At 52.8% G+C, this 18,306-nt stretch overlaps 1 protein-coding gene and 3 long non-coding RNA genes across 4 annotated transcripts; all 4 read left to right on the top strand.

The window, feature by feature from the left end:
* Positions 1 to 4,290: 4,290 nt before the first annotated feature.
* On the top strand, positions 4,291 to 5,370 carry LOC146767775 (ostricacin-2-like). The gene is made up of 3 exons (XM_085574407.1): positions 4,291 to 4,467; positions 4,794 to 4,881; positions 5,240 to 5,370. Exons 2-3 carry the CDS (start codon positions 4,824 to 4,826, stop codon positions 5,368 to 5,370), a joined length of 189 nt encoding a protein of 62 aa, XP_085430533.1. The 5' UTR covers positions 4,291 to 4,467; positions 4,794 to 4,823.
* Positions 5,371 to 6,584: 1,214 nt separating this feature from the next.
* Positions 6,585 to 8,160, top strand: LOC146767774 (uncharacterized). The gene is made up of 3 exons (XR_014953523.1): positions 6,585 to 6,758; positions 7,848 to 7,960; positions 8,049 to 8,160. It is a non-coding gene; the product is annotated as an uncharacterized LOC146767774 (long non-coding RNA).
* Positions 8,161 to 8,604: 444 nt separating this feature from the next.
* LOC146767772 (uncharacterized) lies at positions 8,605 to 15,512 on the top strand. Its single transcript, XR_014953528.1, has 3 exons — positions 8,605 to 10,771; positions 15,095 to 15,182; positions 15,462 to 15,512. It is a non-coding gene; the product is annotated as an uncharacterized LOC146767772 (long non-coding RNA).
* Positions 10,927 to 12,107, top strand: LOC146767773 (uncharacterized). Its single transcript, XR_014953529.1, has 3 exons — positions 10,927 to 11,181; positions 11,458 to 11,566; positions 12,078 to 12,107. It is a non-coding gene; the product is annotated as an uncharacterized LOC146767773 (long non-coding RNA).
* Positions 15,513 to 18,306: the final 2,794 nt, after the last annotated feature.

Raw genomic sequence — 18,306 nt, 5'->3', positions numbered from 1 at the left:
GGCTCTTCCTCAACTTCACATTGGTCCTTTCCACCCTCTGTTCCAGCGTGCCTTCAATTTAGGGTCACAGGGACCTTCCAGGTGAGACACGTTGCATTTGGGGATAAGATTGTGGTGGGTTGGAGATGAGCCCTTGGCCTGAAATGCATGAGAAGCATCAGCCTGTCTATACCAACACTGCTCTCACTGACTATTGCTTTAATTGTTGCATGTGTGCCTTTCCTCACAGAAACAGGAATTAAACGTCACTGCAAACGACGAGGAGGATTCTGTAGTTTTGGGACATGTATCCCCCCTACAAAGGCTATTGGTAGATGTGCAGGAAAAACTGTCTGCTGCAAAACGTAAGCTCTGGAATCCTGGCTGGGGACAGTTTCCTTCCTTTTCCCTAGAAAGATCTGTTTAAAATTTCTTTCTTGCCAACAGCTGAAAATACTCTCTTGCATTTATGCTTTGTGAATGATGCAAAAAAAAAAAAAAAAAAAAAAAAAAGGGAAAAGTCCTTAAGGGGTTTGGAACTGCCATGAATGTGGCTGACAGCCCCAGGCCGGCCAGGGCCTCCCCACTCAGCAAAGCCACCAAAGAGGGAAACATTCCCTGTCCTTGGGCAGCACCGAGGACATGATCCAGGTCTTGCTGCATCTGCACAGACCTGGAGCCAGGGCTGCCAGCACTGAGATACCCCAGGCCCAACCTGTCTGCACTAAGGACTGCACCTCAGCTCCCCTGAGCCTGACTCTGCTGCACCTCACCCTGGGCATTGCAGGGCAGCGGAGAGAGTGGCAGGGAATGTCACACCTCTGATGTGCTTGTATACTTTCTTTTTGCAGAAGGTGGGGTTAAGACCCTGAAATTCCCAAGCAGGACATACCCCTCGCTTCTGGCCACTGGACCCATTTGCTGATGTCCCCATCTGCTGATGTCCCCATCTGCTGATGTCCCCTCCCGTCGCTGCCGGTGCCGTGCCCAGCTGGGCTGACAGCAGCAGTGGCAGCTGCTCCTGCTGGCTGCTGCTGGGCTGGAGCCCTGTGGTGCCAGCCCCGCTGTCTTTGGGGCAGGGGCTGCTTTTCCTGGCTTGAATAAAGACGAGCACTTGGGCATTGCAGGGCTGGGCCGTGTGTGCGTGTCCTGCTGCTGGAGGGCTGCTGTGCCTCTGCCTCTGGGGCTGGCCCTGCCTTGGTGGCAGCAGAAGGCCCTGGGGATGGTGCTGGGGCTGAGCAGCGCGTGTGTCCCTGGGGATGCTCCTGCCTGGCCCTGCTTTGGGGACGCTGAGCCCGGCAGTGCCTGCTGGGCCAGCCTGGGTGGGGTGTGTGTGCTGGAGCTGACTGCAGATGCCGCCGTTGGGGGAACAGGATCCTTATCCTGCTGTTTATAGGCCCAGGTACCATTCTTTTCTCTGGAATCTTCTCCCATGCCAGAAGAACATGGACTGGGAACTGTGGACATAGTGGCAAAGCCTCCTCCCTAAAATAACCTCAGCTTTGTTACGCAGTGCCAGCTCCAGTCTGTTGCGGTGACATTTTATGCTTTACCCCAGAACCCCGGTTTATCACTTGAAGGTGTGCTCCCAGGTGTGTTAATCACTCCTGTTTTCCCCACCCTGACTCCTGCCAGCACTGTCTGTCACTCCTGGTGTTCCAGAAGTGCGTTGAGTGCTTGGGCAGATTCAAAAGTTGCCCTCCAGCCCCAGGGGGCTTTGGGCCATCCAGATGTCCTTTGTCCCCTGAGACCTGCTCTCGTACCTGGTTGGTAGCTCTCTCTCCCTTCCCCCGTCCCCTCCCCCAGATAAAATAGAGGGGAACCCCGCAATCCGAGAGTTCTGATGGAGCAGTGACAGGATTCAGAGCTCTGCTTGGAGATGCTGCTACATTCAGAGGCCTGCGGGCCAGCATAAAAACTCTGGATTAAATCCTCCATCAGAACAGACTCCTTTCCTTCACCATAGCCTTAAAAGCCTCTCCGACAGCGGGAAACCTGAGGAGCAGACCCCTTGAGAGGGAAGCTCCTTCCGCCACACCTTGAGTTCCAGCTTGCTTGGACTTGTCCTCATGTGCCCAGCTGTAACATCCAGCTAGCCAAAAGTGTCTCTGGGTTGAAAAACCACAGTTGCTGCCATTTAGTTCAGCAGCAGGGGCCAGACAAACCAGTCTCGTGCATTCCCGATGTTGGTAACTTCAATACCAGTCCCAGCTGCAAAAGCTGCAGCAGGAGCCTTTCCTTAAAGGAATGGTAGTGAAGAACCTCAGGGAGCATGGCACTGCCACCAGGAAAACTCCCATGTGACTCATGAGCTTGATAGGTATATAAAAAATACCTGAACCAAAAGGTTTACTCTGCTTTCTTTCATTTGCATCTTGTCTGTGTGGAATACTCAGTATCCACAGTACAGCTTTGTGGATGCTGAGAGAGAGAAATGGGTTGTTTCCTAGGCATCATTCTGGATAAAGATGTGAGAAGCTCAGAGAAAAAACTTAAAACTATTCTTAATCCGAAGTTTCTGCACCTGGTGTTTGTGACCATGTGGAGTATGCTATGGAAACATGTTTACCAAAGGGTGGTCTCTTAATTAGCCAATGGTGATGGTGTGTTGATTAAAGGATTAATCAGGTCCACCTGTATCAGAATACAGTATAAAAAATAATGGGTTCCTAATAAAATTCTTATTAGCCTTCAAGAGACCTAGAGTCTATTTGTCACTTCTTTACCCATTCCTGAGTCAGTGGCGCCATAGCTTCACCACAACATCACTTAAATCCTCCATCTCTCTGTACATTAAATTCATTTTTATATTGTCTTCTGCCACTTGCAGCATCAGGAAGGAGAGAGCACAGATGCCAGGCTGGAGACACCAGTAGCCCAAAAGTTCCTTTTCCTGTTTCTCCTCCTGCACCAGAGAAAAGGAGGCTTCCATTTCCTCTTCTGACACCTCTGACAAGGACTCCCAACCCAGGGCCTTTTGTCATCCTACCTTGTGTAAGGACCCTGTGGTGCTGTGGTTTGCTGGACACATCCAGGGACACAGGGACACATGCAGGGACACAGGAACACAGACCCTGCTCCTTGGAAACCAGCACTGACCTGCTCCTCTGGCACAGAGTGGAACCTTTTCAGATTCCCTGCAAAAAACACCTCCCAGTTAACCCACCATCACAAATGGGTGCAGGTGGTGGCTCTGCTTCTGCTGAGCATGCAGAATCCCCCTCCCATATTTTTTATGATTGCCACCTTGTCACTGTGAATTCAAATCTCAGGATTGTGAACCAGAAAAGACCAAGATGTTCCATTTGCCAAATCCCCAGCACCTCACCCCTTGTAGTTTGGGGGGACCACATGGCTCTGCCAAGCACCTGGAGAGGAAGCTGCCAAATTGGACACCTGGCACAGACTCTCCTGCCTGGCAAGGACTGTCACTTCTCCCAGTGGCATGGCTGGCATCAACCTCACTGGATTCACAAGTGATGGCTGCATCCAGCTTGTATTTCTTCACCTTGGTTGGCACTAGAAGGAGGCACAGTTTTGTTGGATCACCTGGTTTACAGAATTTGACATCTATCCTGGTGTTGCTCTCATTTTATCAGAAAAGACACAAGAGGGAATCCTGCTTATATCTCTGACGTGGCAGGTGCACAGACCTGTTGTCTAATAAGATGTTCTTGCAGTGTCTAAAATAATTTTCCATATTCTGTGAGTTTTGCACATCCCACACCAATTGGTTCTTCAATCAGAGGGGAAGAGACATAGGAAAAGAAGAGGAGAAGAGGGAATGGTTTCAATCAAACAGGGGGCAGGGTGAGGCAGGATGTTGGGAAGAAATCTTTCCCTATGAGGGTGGACAGGCCCTGGCACAGGGTGCAGAGAGAAGCTGTGGCTGTGGCATCACTGCAACTGTCCAAGGCCAGGTTGGATGGGATTTGGAGCAACCTGGGATAGTGGAAACTGTCCCTGCCAATGTCAGGAGGGGGAAAGAGATGAACTTTCAGGTTTCTTCAAATTAAAACCATTACAGAGTTGATCCTGTAAGCCTATGCAAGAAGGATTCAGCTTCCCTGGTACTGGCCTGGTGTCTTTGCTCACACCCACCAGCTCCTGTGCTCATCCCAAAGATTTCCCTGCTGGCCCTCCAGCCCGTTGCCGCTGTGCCTTGGGTGTCACAAGAGGTGTTGCGTGGGGACAACGGTGACATTGATTGCAACAGCCCCAGGAGGCACCTCAGCCTCTGGCCCTGCAGCAGGGAGGGACCAGGGGCAGCCCCAGCACCCCACAGCCATGGGGCACTCCCGGGTTGGCCCAGGGCTCTTGTGCCAGCAGCAACTGGGGCCTGTCCCACCCACCAGCACTGCTATAAACCCAGACAGTTTGGGGCACACGGATACTCCCTGATCTGGAATCCTGCCCACAGGTGATTGCAGCTTGGTTTCTTACACACCATTTCTGCCTTGGTGTGCTCTGAACTTACACCTTTCTCAGGTAGGTCACTGGGGAGTCACTTCTGGGCCACCAAGACACTTCCCTGCCCTGCTGATTCTTCCTGGGCCCGTGTTGCACAGGAATTCAAAGTGGGCTGGCTGGGAATCCTGGGAATAATCTGGAGCAGAGGATGGACACTTGCCAGCTGAGCTGGGAAAACTTTCCAGCCTTCAGGAGATTCTGCCGGGTGTTTGGGCAGCAAGCTTTGGGCTCTGTGGTGGGGTGAAGTGCATTGGAGAAGACTTCATTTGGCTTGGCCTCTCCAGGCACAAAGATTCCCCTAAATCCTTGACCCTGCTTTGGCTCTTGGTGTGTTCCCTCTGCAGCCCCGAGAAGAGCCAGGACAGACATCAGCCATGAGGATCCTCTACCTGCTCTTCCCCTTGTTCCTCCTGCTGGCCCACAGTGCTGCAGGTGAGAGGGACAGAGGGGAGATGGCTCAGGTGTGAACCCCCATCAGAGGGCTTTTCAGCTCCTGGAAAGCAACCACAGTTCTCAGAACATTTGGGAGGGATTTGTTGTGAGGAAGGTTTGGGCTGCTGAGGATCCTGCACAGCAACTCCTCTGGGTCCTGCTGGTCTTTCCCTCTGTCTTTCCCCACATGCTCACATTGCTGTAGAAAAAATGAACTCTGACTGGAGAGTTTAAGATGTTGGGTTGGGTGCTCAGTTCCTGTACAAGACTGGGACTCAGGGCCAGCAGCAGCTGCTCTGGAACCAGACACCTTTTTGACATTTATGCCACACTCACTTTGTCCTCTTTCACTGTGCAGGATCTTCCTTGGAGCCAACAACCAAGGAACAATGTCAGCGAGAAAATGGGTACTGTGGATTTTTGAAATGCAAGTTCCCCTTTGTCATCAAAGGAAGTTGTTCCAGGTTCTTCTATTGCTGCAAAAAGTAAGTATTGGAATTCCAAAATCTGCTGTCATGGCAGAGGGTGTTTAAAGGCCCCTAAGGAGTAGATAAAGGCTCAGAGCCCCTGAGGACTCCAGGCAGAGCTGAGGGGAGGGGACGGACGGTGCTTGGAGCTGTCCTGAGTGGGGCTGCAGCAGCTGCTGCTCAGCCAGGGCCTCCCCACTCTCCTCCAGTCCCAGGGGGCTCATTCAGGCTGTGCAAAGGACTCACCAAAGCCAGCAAAGAGGGAAACATTCCCTGTCCTTGGGCTGCACCAAGGACATGATCCAGGTCTTGGTGCATCTGCACAGACCTGGAGCCAGGGCTGCCAGCACTGAGATACCCCAGGCCCAACCTGTCTGCACTAAGGACTGCACCTCAGCTCCCCTGAGCCTGACTCTGCTGCACCTCACCCTGGGCACTGCAGGGCAGTGGAGAGAGTGGCAGGAGATGTTACACATGGTGATGTGATTGTTTGTTCTCTTCTTCCAGTCTCTGGGGTTAAGACCCTGAAATTCCCAAGCAGGACTTGCCCCTCACTTCTGGCTGCTGGACCCATCTGCTGATGTCCCCTCCCGTCGCTGCCGGTGCCGTGCCCAGCTGGGCTGACAGCAGCAGTGGCAGCTGCTCCTGCTGGCTGCTGCTGGGCTGGAGCCCTGTGGTGCCAGCCCCGCTGTCTTTGGGGCAGGGGCTGCTTTTCCCGGCTTGAATAAAGACGAGCACTTGGGCATTGCAGGGCTGGGCCATGTGTGCATGTCCTGCTGCTGGAGGGCTGCTGTGCCTCTGCCTCTGGGGCTGGCCCTGCCTTGGTGGCAGCAGAAGGCCCTGGGGATGGTGCTGGGGCTGAGCAGCGCGTGTGTCCCTGGGGATGCTCCTGCCTGGCCCTGCTTTGGGGACGCTGAGCCCGGCAGTGCCTGCTGGGCCAGCCTGGGTGGGGTGTGTGTGCTGGAGCTGACTGCAGATGCTCCCTCTGGGATATTGGGATCCCTGTGCTGGTCCTGCCAGTCCCAGATATCCCTGGTGCCTACACCCACCAGTTCCTGTGCCCATCCCAAAGATTTCCCTGCTGGCCCCACAGCCCATTGCCGCTGTGCCTTGGGTGTCACAAGAGGTGTTGCGTGGGGACAACGGTGACATTGATTGCAACAGCCCCAGGAGGCACCTCAGCCTCTGGCCCTGCAGCAGGGAGGGACCAGGGGCAGCCCCAGCACCCCACAGCCATGGGGCACTCCCGGGTTGGCCCAGAGCTCTTGTGCCAGCAGCAACTGGGGCCTGTCCCACCCACCAGCTCTGCTATAAACCCAGCCAGTTTGGGGCACTGCAGCATTCCCTGGCCCCAGGGGCATCTGGACACAGCCATTCCTGTTACAGCCTGAGCACCAAGAGCCTCATCAGGTAGGTTGCTTTGGGTTCTCTTGAGGACAGCAGCCCATTATACCTCTCTCTTTAGATCCTGAGCCTGTGTTATTTAGAAATTTTTCCATGTTTCTATGTGGTGATTAAAGACTATTTGAGATTTTTTTTAAAAGTGCACTAATTTTCACTGAGTCACATGATTTTCAGAGCCCAGAGTATGCTGGAGGTAAACCTGGGTTTTTTGCCTCCATCTGGGACTGGAAATGTATCTAGACATCGGATTGAGGTCCCTGAGGCTTCTTTTTCTGGGGTACCTGAAGTCTGTGCTGGATAAAATAGTGAGATGCTATTCAAGCCGCAGTTCTGAGATTTTCCATTCTTTACAGCTTGTATTAGCATGGAAAATATTTTTGTCCACAGCCAAACTATGATTCCGTGATGTAGCTGAACCTGCTCATTTTAAAGGGGGTTGGAACTAAAGTAGCTGTAAGGGATCTCTTCCTCCCAAAATATTCTCTGGTTCTATTGACCATAGTGGTAGGCAGGAACCTCCTTCACCAAGTGCTGGGCATCACCAGGGACTGAATTTCCCTCATATCCCTACCCAGGTCAGTTCCCAATTCTTTTTTGAATATTGGCTTTGTGTTGAGTGCTGACACAAACACCACCTGACAGGAAAACTCTGCTTTGTCTCTGGGGAAGGAAAGGCAGAAGTCCGAGAATAAAAGTAGCAGCAACACGTTTCATCTGGTAACAGCATTTGAAAATCTTTCTTGTTCCACCTGTGACTCTGTCTCAGCAGAAACATGCATTTCTCCTCAAGACAGAAGTGTTGGATGCAAAAGGCCTGAGGGAGCACAGCTTCCAAGGGTTAATAGTCTGCTTTTTTTTCCACAAGTCTTTGAGTTCTCATTTGGCTACTAGTGCAAAAATCAGGCATTACTTGTCCCACATGTCCCTTAAGAATTCATAGAGAATAAGATGATGGGAATTGCCCAACAGGCCATCACTTCTCCAGCTGGTCCCAGGAAATCCTAAAGGTACACACCTGAAATTCATAGTTTGGAACAGGTAATTTTTGATGGACCCTCTGCAATTTAGCACATTACTGTGTGCTGTAATGTCCAGGACCTTTGGTGTGTCCACTCTGCAACTCTGTGAAGCCCTGGGAGAAGCATCAGCCATGAGGATTCTATTCCTGCTCTTCCCCCTGTTCCTCCTGCTGGTCCACAGTGCTGCAGGTAAGAGGGGAAGAGGGAGAAGTGCAGTCACACACTCCTCTCCCAGACTATTGTTTTAACTCTGCTTGTGCATGACTTTCCATGGCAGCAGGAAAACATGACAAGTGCATCCGACGAGGAGGATTTTGTGCTGTGGGGGGCTGTCGTTTCCCCTATAAATACGTGGGACTTTGTTCAGCCCTGAGTCACTGCTGCAAACCGTAAGTTCTGGAAATTGTTTGCTCCTGGTCGTGGATAAAGTTATTATTGTCTTTCAAGCCAGTTCCTCCTTTACACCCTCGTACCTTCACACACAGAGGAAAAAGGGAAAGAAAGGAAAAGTCCTTTTGGGTTTGAACCTGCCCTGAGTAGGACTGAAGTAGCCCCAGGTCAATGAGTTGTACCCGACACTCTTCTAGCCCCTCAAGGTTTGCTTACTGTCAATGCACAGAGCTCAGCTCTGCTGCCCAAATGAGAAGGCTGTCCCTGGAATAGTATCAGGCATGGAATTCCCTTCCTGAAATGTGTAACAGCTGGAGTTGACCGCTGCAGGCAGAGTGTTATTTCCCAGTGCTTCTTTTCATTGCAGGGGAATGGGGCAAAGAAGGATAAGAAAAGTTAGACAGGTTATATATTTGTTTCCTCTCTTCTTACAGTATTTGGGGATGAAAATGTGAAATTCCCAAGGAGGACATGCCCCTCGCTTCTGGCTCCTGATGTCCCCATCTGCTGATGTCCCCATCTCCTGATGTCCCCTCCCGTCGCTGCCGGTGCCGTGCCCAGCTGGGCTGACAGCAGCAGTGGCAGCTGCTCCTGCTGGCTGCTGCTGGGCTGGAGCCCTGTGGTGCCAGCCCCGCTGTCTTTGTGCAGGGGCTGCTTTTCCTGGCTTGAATAAAGACGAGCACTTGGGCATTGCAGGGCTGGGCCGTGTGTGCGTGTCCTGCTGCTGGAGGGCTGCTGTGCCTCTGCCTCTGGGGCTGGCCCTGCCTTGGTGGCAGCAGAAGGCCCTGGGGATGGTGCTGGGGCTGAGCAGCGCGTGTGTCCCTGGGGAAGCTCCTGCCTGGCCCTGCTTTGGGGACGCTGAGCCCGGCAGTGCCTGCTGGGCCAGCCTGGGTGGGGTGTGTGTGCAGGAGCTGACTGCAGATGCTCCCTCTGAGGAATTGGGACCCCTGTGCTGGCCCTGCCAGTCCCAGATGTCCCTTGTCCCCAGCAGCCACAGCTTCATGTGCAGAGCTGTGCTGGGAGCTGTGTCCCTTGAGTACACATGGCCATGGTGAGCCACAGGAGCTGTCCCTGCTGCTCCTCCTTGTCCTGTTCCAGCACCAAAGCCCTCCCTGCTGTGGCTCTGCTGCACCATGTGCCATCCCAGCAGAGAGGAGGAGGAGGAAACCATGCAAGTTCTTGTCTGGGTGACAGGTGGAAAAGGTCCCAATTTGCTGTAGAAATATCCAATTGTGTTTACCTGCATGGAATGAACAGAATGTCCTGGTGTCTCTGCCCATCTCAGGTGCTCTGGAGTGACAATGCTCTGCTCCATCAAAAGCAGGGGCCTCTATCTGTATGTAAAGCAAACCTCAGGCATTTGAATCCCTGCCTGGTTCCATACCTGTGTGTGTCATTCTACACGGTTGTTTGGGAGCAGCAGGGTATCCTGCCTGGTTCACTGGAGACTTTCCCTCTCAAGAATCATACCCATCAAATTCTTGATGTTAAAAAAGACCTCTAAGAGTATCGAGTCCAACCATTCCCCCTGGACTGCCAACTCCAACACTAAACCATGAGCACAAGTGTCACATCCACACAGCTTTTAAATTCCCTGCAGGATTGGTGACTCCACCACTGCCCTGGGAAGTACCAAAGAACCATTATCCTTTCTGAAAAGAAATTATTCCTAATACCCAGTCTAATCGTTCCCTGGTGCTATTTGAGACCATTTGCTCTGGTCCTGTCAATTGTTACCTGGGAGAAAAGACTGACCCCAAAAATGTCAGCACTGCCATTGCTTTCCAGAACTGCAGGATTTGGTGGGGGATGTTCAGGTCATCCCTGTCTACCCTGGCTTTTCCTTCATCTGTGGTCACCTGTCCTGGCACTGACTCTGGGGCTGTTACCTCAAGCCCCCTTTGCCTCTGCAGTGAATTGCTGTTCCCCACCCCAGGGGCTCCTTGGCCCACAACATCTGCAGCCAGACTGATGGAGGTGTGGAAAACGAACTTAGGAGGACACATGAGAGGAAGTAAATGGCAGAGGGAGTGCAGGAAATTTTCTTTTCTCTATGTCATTCCCAAAATCCCCAGTAGAGCTGTGGAAATAAAATTAGTGACAAACCTATCTTCTCACTCTACAATGCTGAGCACAATTGCAAGGTTCAGTCAGATATTGACATCCCACGCTGAGTATAGGATAAAATGGGAGATCACAAGGAGAGAAATAATTTCCTCATTTCTCTTCTTCCCAACACCAACCCGCCCCTCTCTTCCATCCCATCCCTCTCCTGCCCAGCCCGTTGCCGCTGTGCCTTGGGTGTCACAAGAGGTGTTGCATGGGGACAACGGTGACATTGATTGCAACAGCCCCAGGAGGCACCTCAGCCTCTGGCCCTGCAGCAGGGAGGGACCAGGGGCAGCCCCAGCACCCCACAGCCATGGGGCACTCCCGGGTTGGCCCAGGGCTCTTGTGCCAGCAGCAACTGGGGCCTGTCCCACCCACCAGCTCTGCTATAAACCCAGCCAGTTTGGGGCACAGCAGCATTCCCTGGCCCCAGGGGCATCTGGACACAGCCATTCCTGTTGGCTTTGCTGCTGCCTGGACACCAAAGCCTCTGTCAGGGAGGTGAGTGTGGGGTCTCTCTCTGCAATCCTGCCCACTCAGGGTCCTGCCTGTCCCCATTGCCTTGCTGTCCCCTCTGGGCGAGGCAGCAGCCATGAAGATCCTGTTCCTGCTCTTCCCCCTGATCTTCCTGCTGGTCCAGGGTGCTGCAGGTGAGAAAGGAAGAGGGGAAATGGGGTACAGTGTGAGCCTGCACCAGTGGGTGTTCAGTGTCCCTGGAAGTGACTGTGTTTGTGGGAATTAGGAGGCGATGAGAGGGGATTGAGGTGAAAGGGTTTTCTTGAGTGACTTCCCAGCTGGACTCTGATTTTTGGTGGAGAGAGCTCATGGAAACAGAATCCTGGATTCCTCCCTGGGTCAAGGATGTGGGAAGTGACAAATCCCTGATTGCCAGTGTGCTGGTCCAGGCAGAGGTGGGAATGTAGCTGGGGGCCGGCATGGACTTTCCTCAACCTCACTCTTGTCCTTTCTACTCTCTGCTCTGGTGTGACTCCAGTTTGGGGGAACAGGGATCTTCCGGGTGATCCATGTTTTAACTGGAGATGTGGCTGAGGGGGTTTTTGATCTGAGCCCTTCCCTTGGCCTGAAACGCACCAGCACTGGGGAGCATCAGCCAGTCTATAACCACAATCTGACCTCTCAGATTATTACTTTAATTGTCCTGTGTGTTTCTTTCCCCATGGCAACAGACAGTGCAATTTTATGCAGCAAAATAGGGGGATTCTGCTCAAGGAATTTTTGCCCCCGTCATTCACGTTTTGTGGGAAGATGTGCACGAGAATTTCTGTGCTGCAAACGGTAAGGCCCAGATGCTTGGCTGAAGAAAGATTTTCCTTGTTTCTCCTCCGAAGGATCTGTTACCAACTTCTTTCTTGACAACACATAATAAATACTGTCCTGCATTTATCCTTTGAGAGAGAGGCTCATTAAGGGAGAGAATAGTCCTTGAGTGTTTGATCTCCCCTCACTGGGGCTGCAGAAACTCCAGGTCAGCCAGGGCCTCCCCAGTTCAGTCCCAGGGGCCTCATTCAGGGTCTACAGAGGATTCACCAAAGCTACTAAAGACTGAAAAATTCCCTGTCCTTTGGCTGCACCGAGGACATGATCCAGGTCTTGCTGCATCTGCACAGACCTGGAGCCAGGGCTGCCAGCACTGAGATACCCCAGGCCCAACCTGTCTGCACTAAGGACTGCACCTCAGCTCCCCTGAGCCTGACTCTGCTGCACCTCACCCTGGGCATTGCAGGGCAGCGGAGAGAGTGGCAGGGAATGTCACAGGAGGTAAATTGTGTCTTTTTCCTTCTTACAGTGTCAGGGGTTGAAACCCTTAAATTTCCAAGCAGGACATGACCCTCGCTTCTGGCTGATGTCCCCATCTGCTGATGTCCCCATCTGCTGATGTCCCCATCTGCTGATGTCCTCTCCCGTCACTGCCGGTGCCGTGCCCAGCTGGGCTGACAGCAGCAGTGGCAGCTGCTCCTGCTGGCTGCTGCTGGGCTGGAGCCCTGTGGTGCCAGCCCCGCTGTCTTTGGGGCAGGGGCTGCTTTTCCCGGCTTGAATAAAGACGAGCACTTGGGCATTGCAGGGCTGGGCCGTGTGTGCGTGTCCTGCTGCTGGAGGGCTGCTGTGCCTCTGCCTCTGGGGCTGGCCCTGCCTTGGTGGCAGCAGAAGGCCCTGGGGATGGTGCTGGGGCTGAGCAGCGCGTGTGTCCCTGGGGATGCTCCTGCCTGGCCCTGCTTTGGGGACGCTGAGCCCGGCAGTGCCTGCTGGGCCAGCCTGGGTGGGGTGTGTGTGCTGGAGCTGACTGCAGATGCTCCCGCTGGGATATTGGGATCCCTGTGCTGGTCCGGCCAGTCCCAGATGTCCCTTGTCCCCAGCAGCCACAGCTTCATGTGCAGGGCTGTGCTGGGGGCTGTGTCCCTTGAGTACATCTGGCCATGGTGAGCCACAGGAGCTGTCCCTGCTGCTCCTCCTTGTCCTGTTCCAGCACCAAAGCCCTCCCTGCTGTGGCTCTGCTGCTCCACACCCCATCCCAGCAGCCATGAGGAGGAGGATGAGACTGTGCAGCTCTTGGTCTGCATGACAGGGGAAATGACTCCAGTGGATCATGGGGTCCAAATGTCCAAATTTGTTTCCATGCAGGGAGCAAATATGTTCTCTGCTCCTCTCTGCCCATCCAAGGCAGTCTGGAGTGACAATGCCCTGCTCTGTCAAACACAGGGGTCACTCCCTGTGTGCACCGCAAACCTCAGGCATTTGATTCCGTGAGTGGTTCAATACCTGTGTGTGTCCAGGTTCTCCTGTGTACGGGAGCAATTGGGGCCCATGTCTGTTTCACTGAAGGTTTTCTCTTCCAAGAACCAGAGAATCACAGAGTCTTTAATGTTGGGAAAGTCCTCTAAGACCACCAAGACCAGTCATTCCTCCAGCACTGCCAAGACCAACACTAATCCATGTCCCCAAGTGCCACATCCACATGGCTTTTAAATCCCTCCAGGGATGGTGACTCCACCACTGTCCTAGGCAGCCTGTGCCAGTGCCTCAATGCCTTTTCAGTGAAGAAGTTGATTCCAATTCCTAATCTCACGCTGCCTGGGTACATTGAAGACCATTTCCTATGGTCCTGGAAGTTGTTACCTGGGAGAAGAGACAAACTCCAAAAAGCTTGCCCTGCCATTGCTTCCCAGATCTGGACAACTTGGTGGGCAATGTTCAGATCATTCCTGCCTTCTGTGGTCTTTCCTTCCCCTCTGCTAACCCTGAATCTTATTTTATCCGTCTTCTGTACAAGCTTCCCAGAGAAAGCTTTTGAGATGAAATAAGAGGCAATCAAGCTTTCCTCTCACCGTGGAAAGCTGAGCACCTTTGCAAAATTTAGTCTGATCTTCCACGTCCCACTATGTGTTTTTATAGAAAGGATAAAATCAGAGGACACAAAGAAGGAAATATTTTCCTCATTTCTCCTCTTCCCAGCATGAATCACTCTGCCTTGTCCATCCCATCCCTCTCCTGCCCAGCCAGCTGCCGCTGTGCCTTGGGTGTCACAAGAGGTGTTGCGTGGGGACAACGGTGATATTGATTGCAACAGCCCCAGGAGGCACCTCAGCCTCTGGCCCTGCAGCAGGGAGGGACCAGGGGCAGCCCCAGCACCCCACAGCCATGGGGCACTCCCGGGTTGGCCCAGGGCTCTTGTGCCAGCAGCAACTGGGGCCTGTCCCACCCACCAGCACTGCTATAAACCCAGCCAGTTTGGGGCACTGCTGCATTCCCTGGCCCCAGGGGCATCTGGACACAGCCATTCCTGTTGGCTTTGCTGCTGCCTGGACACCAAAGCCTTTGTCAGGGAGGTGAGTGTGGGGTCTCTCTCTGCAATCCTGCCCACTCAGGGTCCCAGCTCAAAGCCCAGCAGAGCAGCATCTCCTAAAGCACAAACTGCTGGAAACACCGAGGGCTAGTCAAATTTAGCCATCAGCAATTTTTCTGGGGAAAGACCATAAAAGCCTTCATGTGAGGGTAAGAACATGTGGAAGTTGAAACTGAAGTTTCCCAAGGACAGGAAAGTCTGGTAAAGTGCCTTGATGCTGCAGGTAACCCAGAATCTTTTTTGCTAGGGTAATGGGCACTTTCAATAGGAAAGTCAGAAGATTATTTTCCCTCAGCAGTAGAGAGATTTCCCATCATTTCAGGCTTTCAGTAATTTCACACATTGATTTCTGTTCCCTTTTCTGAGCACCAAGACACTTCCCTTGCCTCTGGCAGCTCACTAGGTCAGTGCAGGGGAATGTCATTGCTGATCATCCTGGGAGTGCTCTGGAGGGTGAGGATGGGCACTGCCAAGCTGAGCTGTAGGGATTTTCCTGATCCCATGGCAGCAGAGGGCATTGGCTAGAGTGTTTGGGGCATGTTTTTAAATCATGAAGCCTGAGAAGTAAAGGAGCTTTAGTTGAGTAATTTTCAAATACAATCTTTTTCTCTGATTTTCCCAAATTTCACTCCCTGGTGCTTTGGTTTAATTTGCAACACTTGCCCCTTGGTCTGCAGTCGATTTCTAGGGAAAGGTCTATGGAAGATATAATATACCAGAGAAAATAATTTTAAAGCATCTACTTGTGTAATTGCTTTCCAAAGGAGTGAGGCACCCTAAAATGCTCCCAAGGTTGGCAGGGTGGCACAAACCACAGAGTTCTTTTTAAGGGGAAAGTAGAGGAAACATCATCAGCTGCGGTTTGGAATCAGCCCCTCTGCAGTTTGGTGAACCACAGAGCCCAGGCTCCTGCCCCACCAGGGGTCCTGCATGTCCCCATTGCCTTGGTGTTCCCTCTGCAGCTCTGTGAAGACCCAGGAGAGGCAGCAGCCATGAAGATCCTGTTCCTGCTCTTCCCCCTGATCCTCCTGCTGGTCCAGGGTGCTGCAGGTGAGAAGGGAAGAGGGGAGATGGTGGCAAGTGTCAGCCTGCAATTCAGTGTCCCTGGAAGTGAGCATATTTGTGGGAATGCTGAGAAGGTATCAGGGGTCAGAGGGGTTTCTCAAGTGAGTTTCCAACTGGACACCTTTTTGGGATGGAGAGATCCCAAGGAAATAGACAGGGATGTGGGATGTGAGGAGTCCCTGCCTGCCAGCAGGACTGCAAGCACATCCTGCTCCCCTAGATTATTGCTGTAATAGCTGTGTGTGCTTTTGTCTGTGGAAACAGGAAGTTCAGCTCGATGCAGGCGCCGAGGAGGATTCTGCAGCTTTGATGGGTGCAGCTCCCCCTCAGAACCAATTGGAAGGTGTTCAGCAGTCAGCATATGCTGCAAAAAGTAAGGACCAGATCCTTGTCTGAAGAAAGACCTTCTTTCATTTTTTCCCGAGGGATCTCTTAAATATTTCATTCTAATATAGAATTAGTGGAAGTGACCTAAAAGTGAAGGTACAAGCTCTTGAGAGGTTTGGAGCTGCCCTGAGAGGAGTTGCAGCAGCCTCAGGACAGCCAGGGACTCCCACTCACGAAAGCCACCAAAGAGGGAATCATTCCCTGTCCTTGGGCAGCACCGAGGTCATGATCCAGGTCTTGCTGCATCTGCACAGACCTGGAGCCAGGGCTGCCAGCACTGAGATACCCCAGGCCCAACCTGTCTGCACTAAGGACTGCACCTCAGCTCCCCTGAGCCTGACTCTGCTGCACCTCAACCGGGCATTGCAGGGCAGCGGAGAGAGTGGCAGGGAATGTTACACCTGGCGATGTGTTTGTCTGTTTTTTTCTTACAGTCGCTGGGTTTGAAACCCTGAAAGTCCCAAGCAGGACATATCCCTCGCTTCTGGCCGCTGGACCCATCTGCTGATGTCCCCATCTGCTGATGTCCCCATCTGCTGATGTCCCCATCTGCTGATGTCCCCTCCCGTCGCTGCCGGTGCCGTGCCCAGCTGGGCTGACAGCAGCAGTGGCAGCTGCTCCTGCTGGCTGCTGCTGGGCTGGAGCCCTGTGGTGCCAGCCCCGCTGTCTTTGGGGCAGGGGCTGCTTTTCCCGGCTTGAATAAAGACGAGCACTTGGGCATTGCAGGGCTGGGCCGTGTGTGCGTGTCCTGCTGCTGGAGGGCTGCTGTGCCTCTGCCTCTGGGGCTGGCCCTGCCTTGGTGGCAGCAGAAGGCCCTGGGGATGGTGCTGGGGCTGAGCAGCGCGTGTGTCCCTGGGGATGCTCCTGCCTGGCCCTGCTTTGGGGACGCTGAGCCCGGCAGTGCCTGCTGGGCCAGCCTGGGTGGGGTGTGTGTGCTGGAGCTGACTGCAGATGCTCCCTCCTGTGAAGCAGAAACCATGTCCTGCTTTTTATAGGCACAGATTTTATTTTCTCAGTTCCCTACTTCCCTGTCACTCACTTTGAAGTGGGCTATGGTCCTTTCTTGTGGGGGGTGCTCAGCACAAGTGAGGATGACCTCCAGGGAGGCACCATCCAGGTGCTGGTGGGAAAAGAGCTCGCTGGGTTTTCTTCAGGGGTGTCCCATATGCCCACATGGAGCAGGACATGGTTCCATCTGGGAATCTCAAGCTCTACATCTGTGTTTGTGTATTCATTGTGCACACCCTGGGAATCCCCTCTGTTGTCTGGGCACACCTGAGACTGGCCAGAGCCTGGACAGGACCTTGCCCTTTGTTTTGAGTCCACCTGGGCTCTGCAGAGCTCTGAGAGCTGTTGGGGTGTCCCTGCAGCCCCAGCAGTGCCTCTGGGCTGGCAGGGCAGCATATCCAGCCCAGGGTTTTCCCCATGTCCCTGGGCTGCCAATTGTCCCTTGTCTCCAACAACCAAGGGAAGTTTACCAGTGGAAGTTGGGTGATGTTTATGGCACTTGATTTGGACACACTCAGGACCTCCCCTCAGCAGCCTTCAGCAGAGATTGTCCAACATATCTGATGCCTTCATCCCTGCAAAGGCAGGACTCTGAGGATGAAGCAGGATTTCCCTTCCTCCCTTTTCCTCCTCCTCTCCATTGGGACTGCTGTGCACAGTGCTGTGGACCTGGAAAGATATGGGATAGAAACCATGGTGATAGGGGCACAACCTCATCTCTAAAATAGCCACAGCTTTGTTACAAGGTCCCAGCTTCAGTCCCAGGTATGAAACCTGCAGCAGGAGCCATTTCTTTAAGGTATGGGGCAGTGAGAAACCTCTCAGTAGCAAAGCCAGGAGAACTCACATATGACTCATGGTCTCAATAGAAGCAAAAAAAAAATGCCTGTACCAAAAGGCTTCATTCATTTTTCGTCTTCATTCTGTTTATAGGAAAATTCAACATCCACAGCCCAGTTTCACTGTAGCATCACTTAAATCCTCCATTTTTTCATCCATTTAAGTAATTACTGTTGTACCTGCAGCTCCCTGGAACATATATACAAGATGAGAGCACATAGGACAGGCTGGAGTAACTTGAGTACTCAAGATGTCCAGCCCAAGGCTCCTTTCTCTTTTTCCCCTCCGCATGGAGAAAAGAAGGTTTTGGTTTCCTCTTCTGAAACCTCTGAGAAGGATTCCCAACCCAAGGTCTTGTGTCATCCTGCCTTGTGTAAGAACTGCTTGTGGTGCTGTGGTTTGCTGGACACATCCAGGGACACAGACACAGACACTGTTCACTGGAAGCCAGCACCAACTTTCTGCTCTGGCATAGAGAGGTACCTTTTCCACTTGTGTTCAGAAAACCTTCCCAGTAAACCATCAATAATCTCACAGTTGGGGCCTTTGTTTCTGCTGAGCACGCAGAATCCATTTCCTGGATTTCCTGGGGTTTTTTCCTGTTTTTCTTAATTGTCACCTTGTCATGGTGGCTTCATATCTCAGGGTTGTGCAGGGAAAAATGAGGAGGCACCAAGTTCCACTGCCAAATCCCCACAAACTCAGACTCTGCAATCTGGGGCAATCAGATTGCTCTGCCAAACACCTGGAGAGGGAGATGCTAACCTGGGCACATGGCACAGACCTCTCCTGCCCAGCAAGGACTGTCACCAGAACTGGGCTGCTGCTGGTGCCTGCACCCACCACTTCCAGTGCCCATCCCAAAGATTTCCCT

This window comes from Lonchura striata, chromosome 3 (assembly GCF_050655825.1).
Source record: "Lonchura striata isolate lonStrDom1 chromosome 3, ASM5065582v1, whole genome shotgun sequence".
In the NCBI taxonomy this organism is placed as follows: Eukaryota; Metazoa; Chordata; class Aves; order Passeriformes; family Estrildidae; genus Lonchura; species Lonchura striata.
Note: the sequence above shows the minus strand (reverse complement) of the source record. Positions and strands in the feature narration are given on the sequence as shown.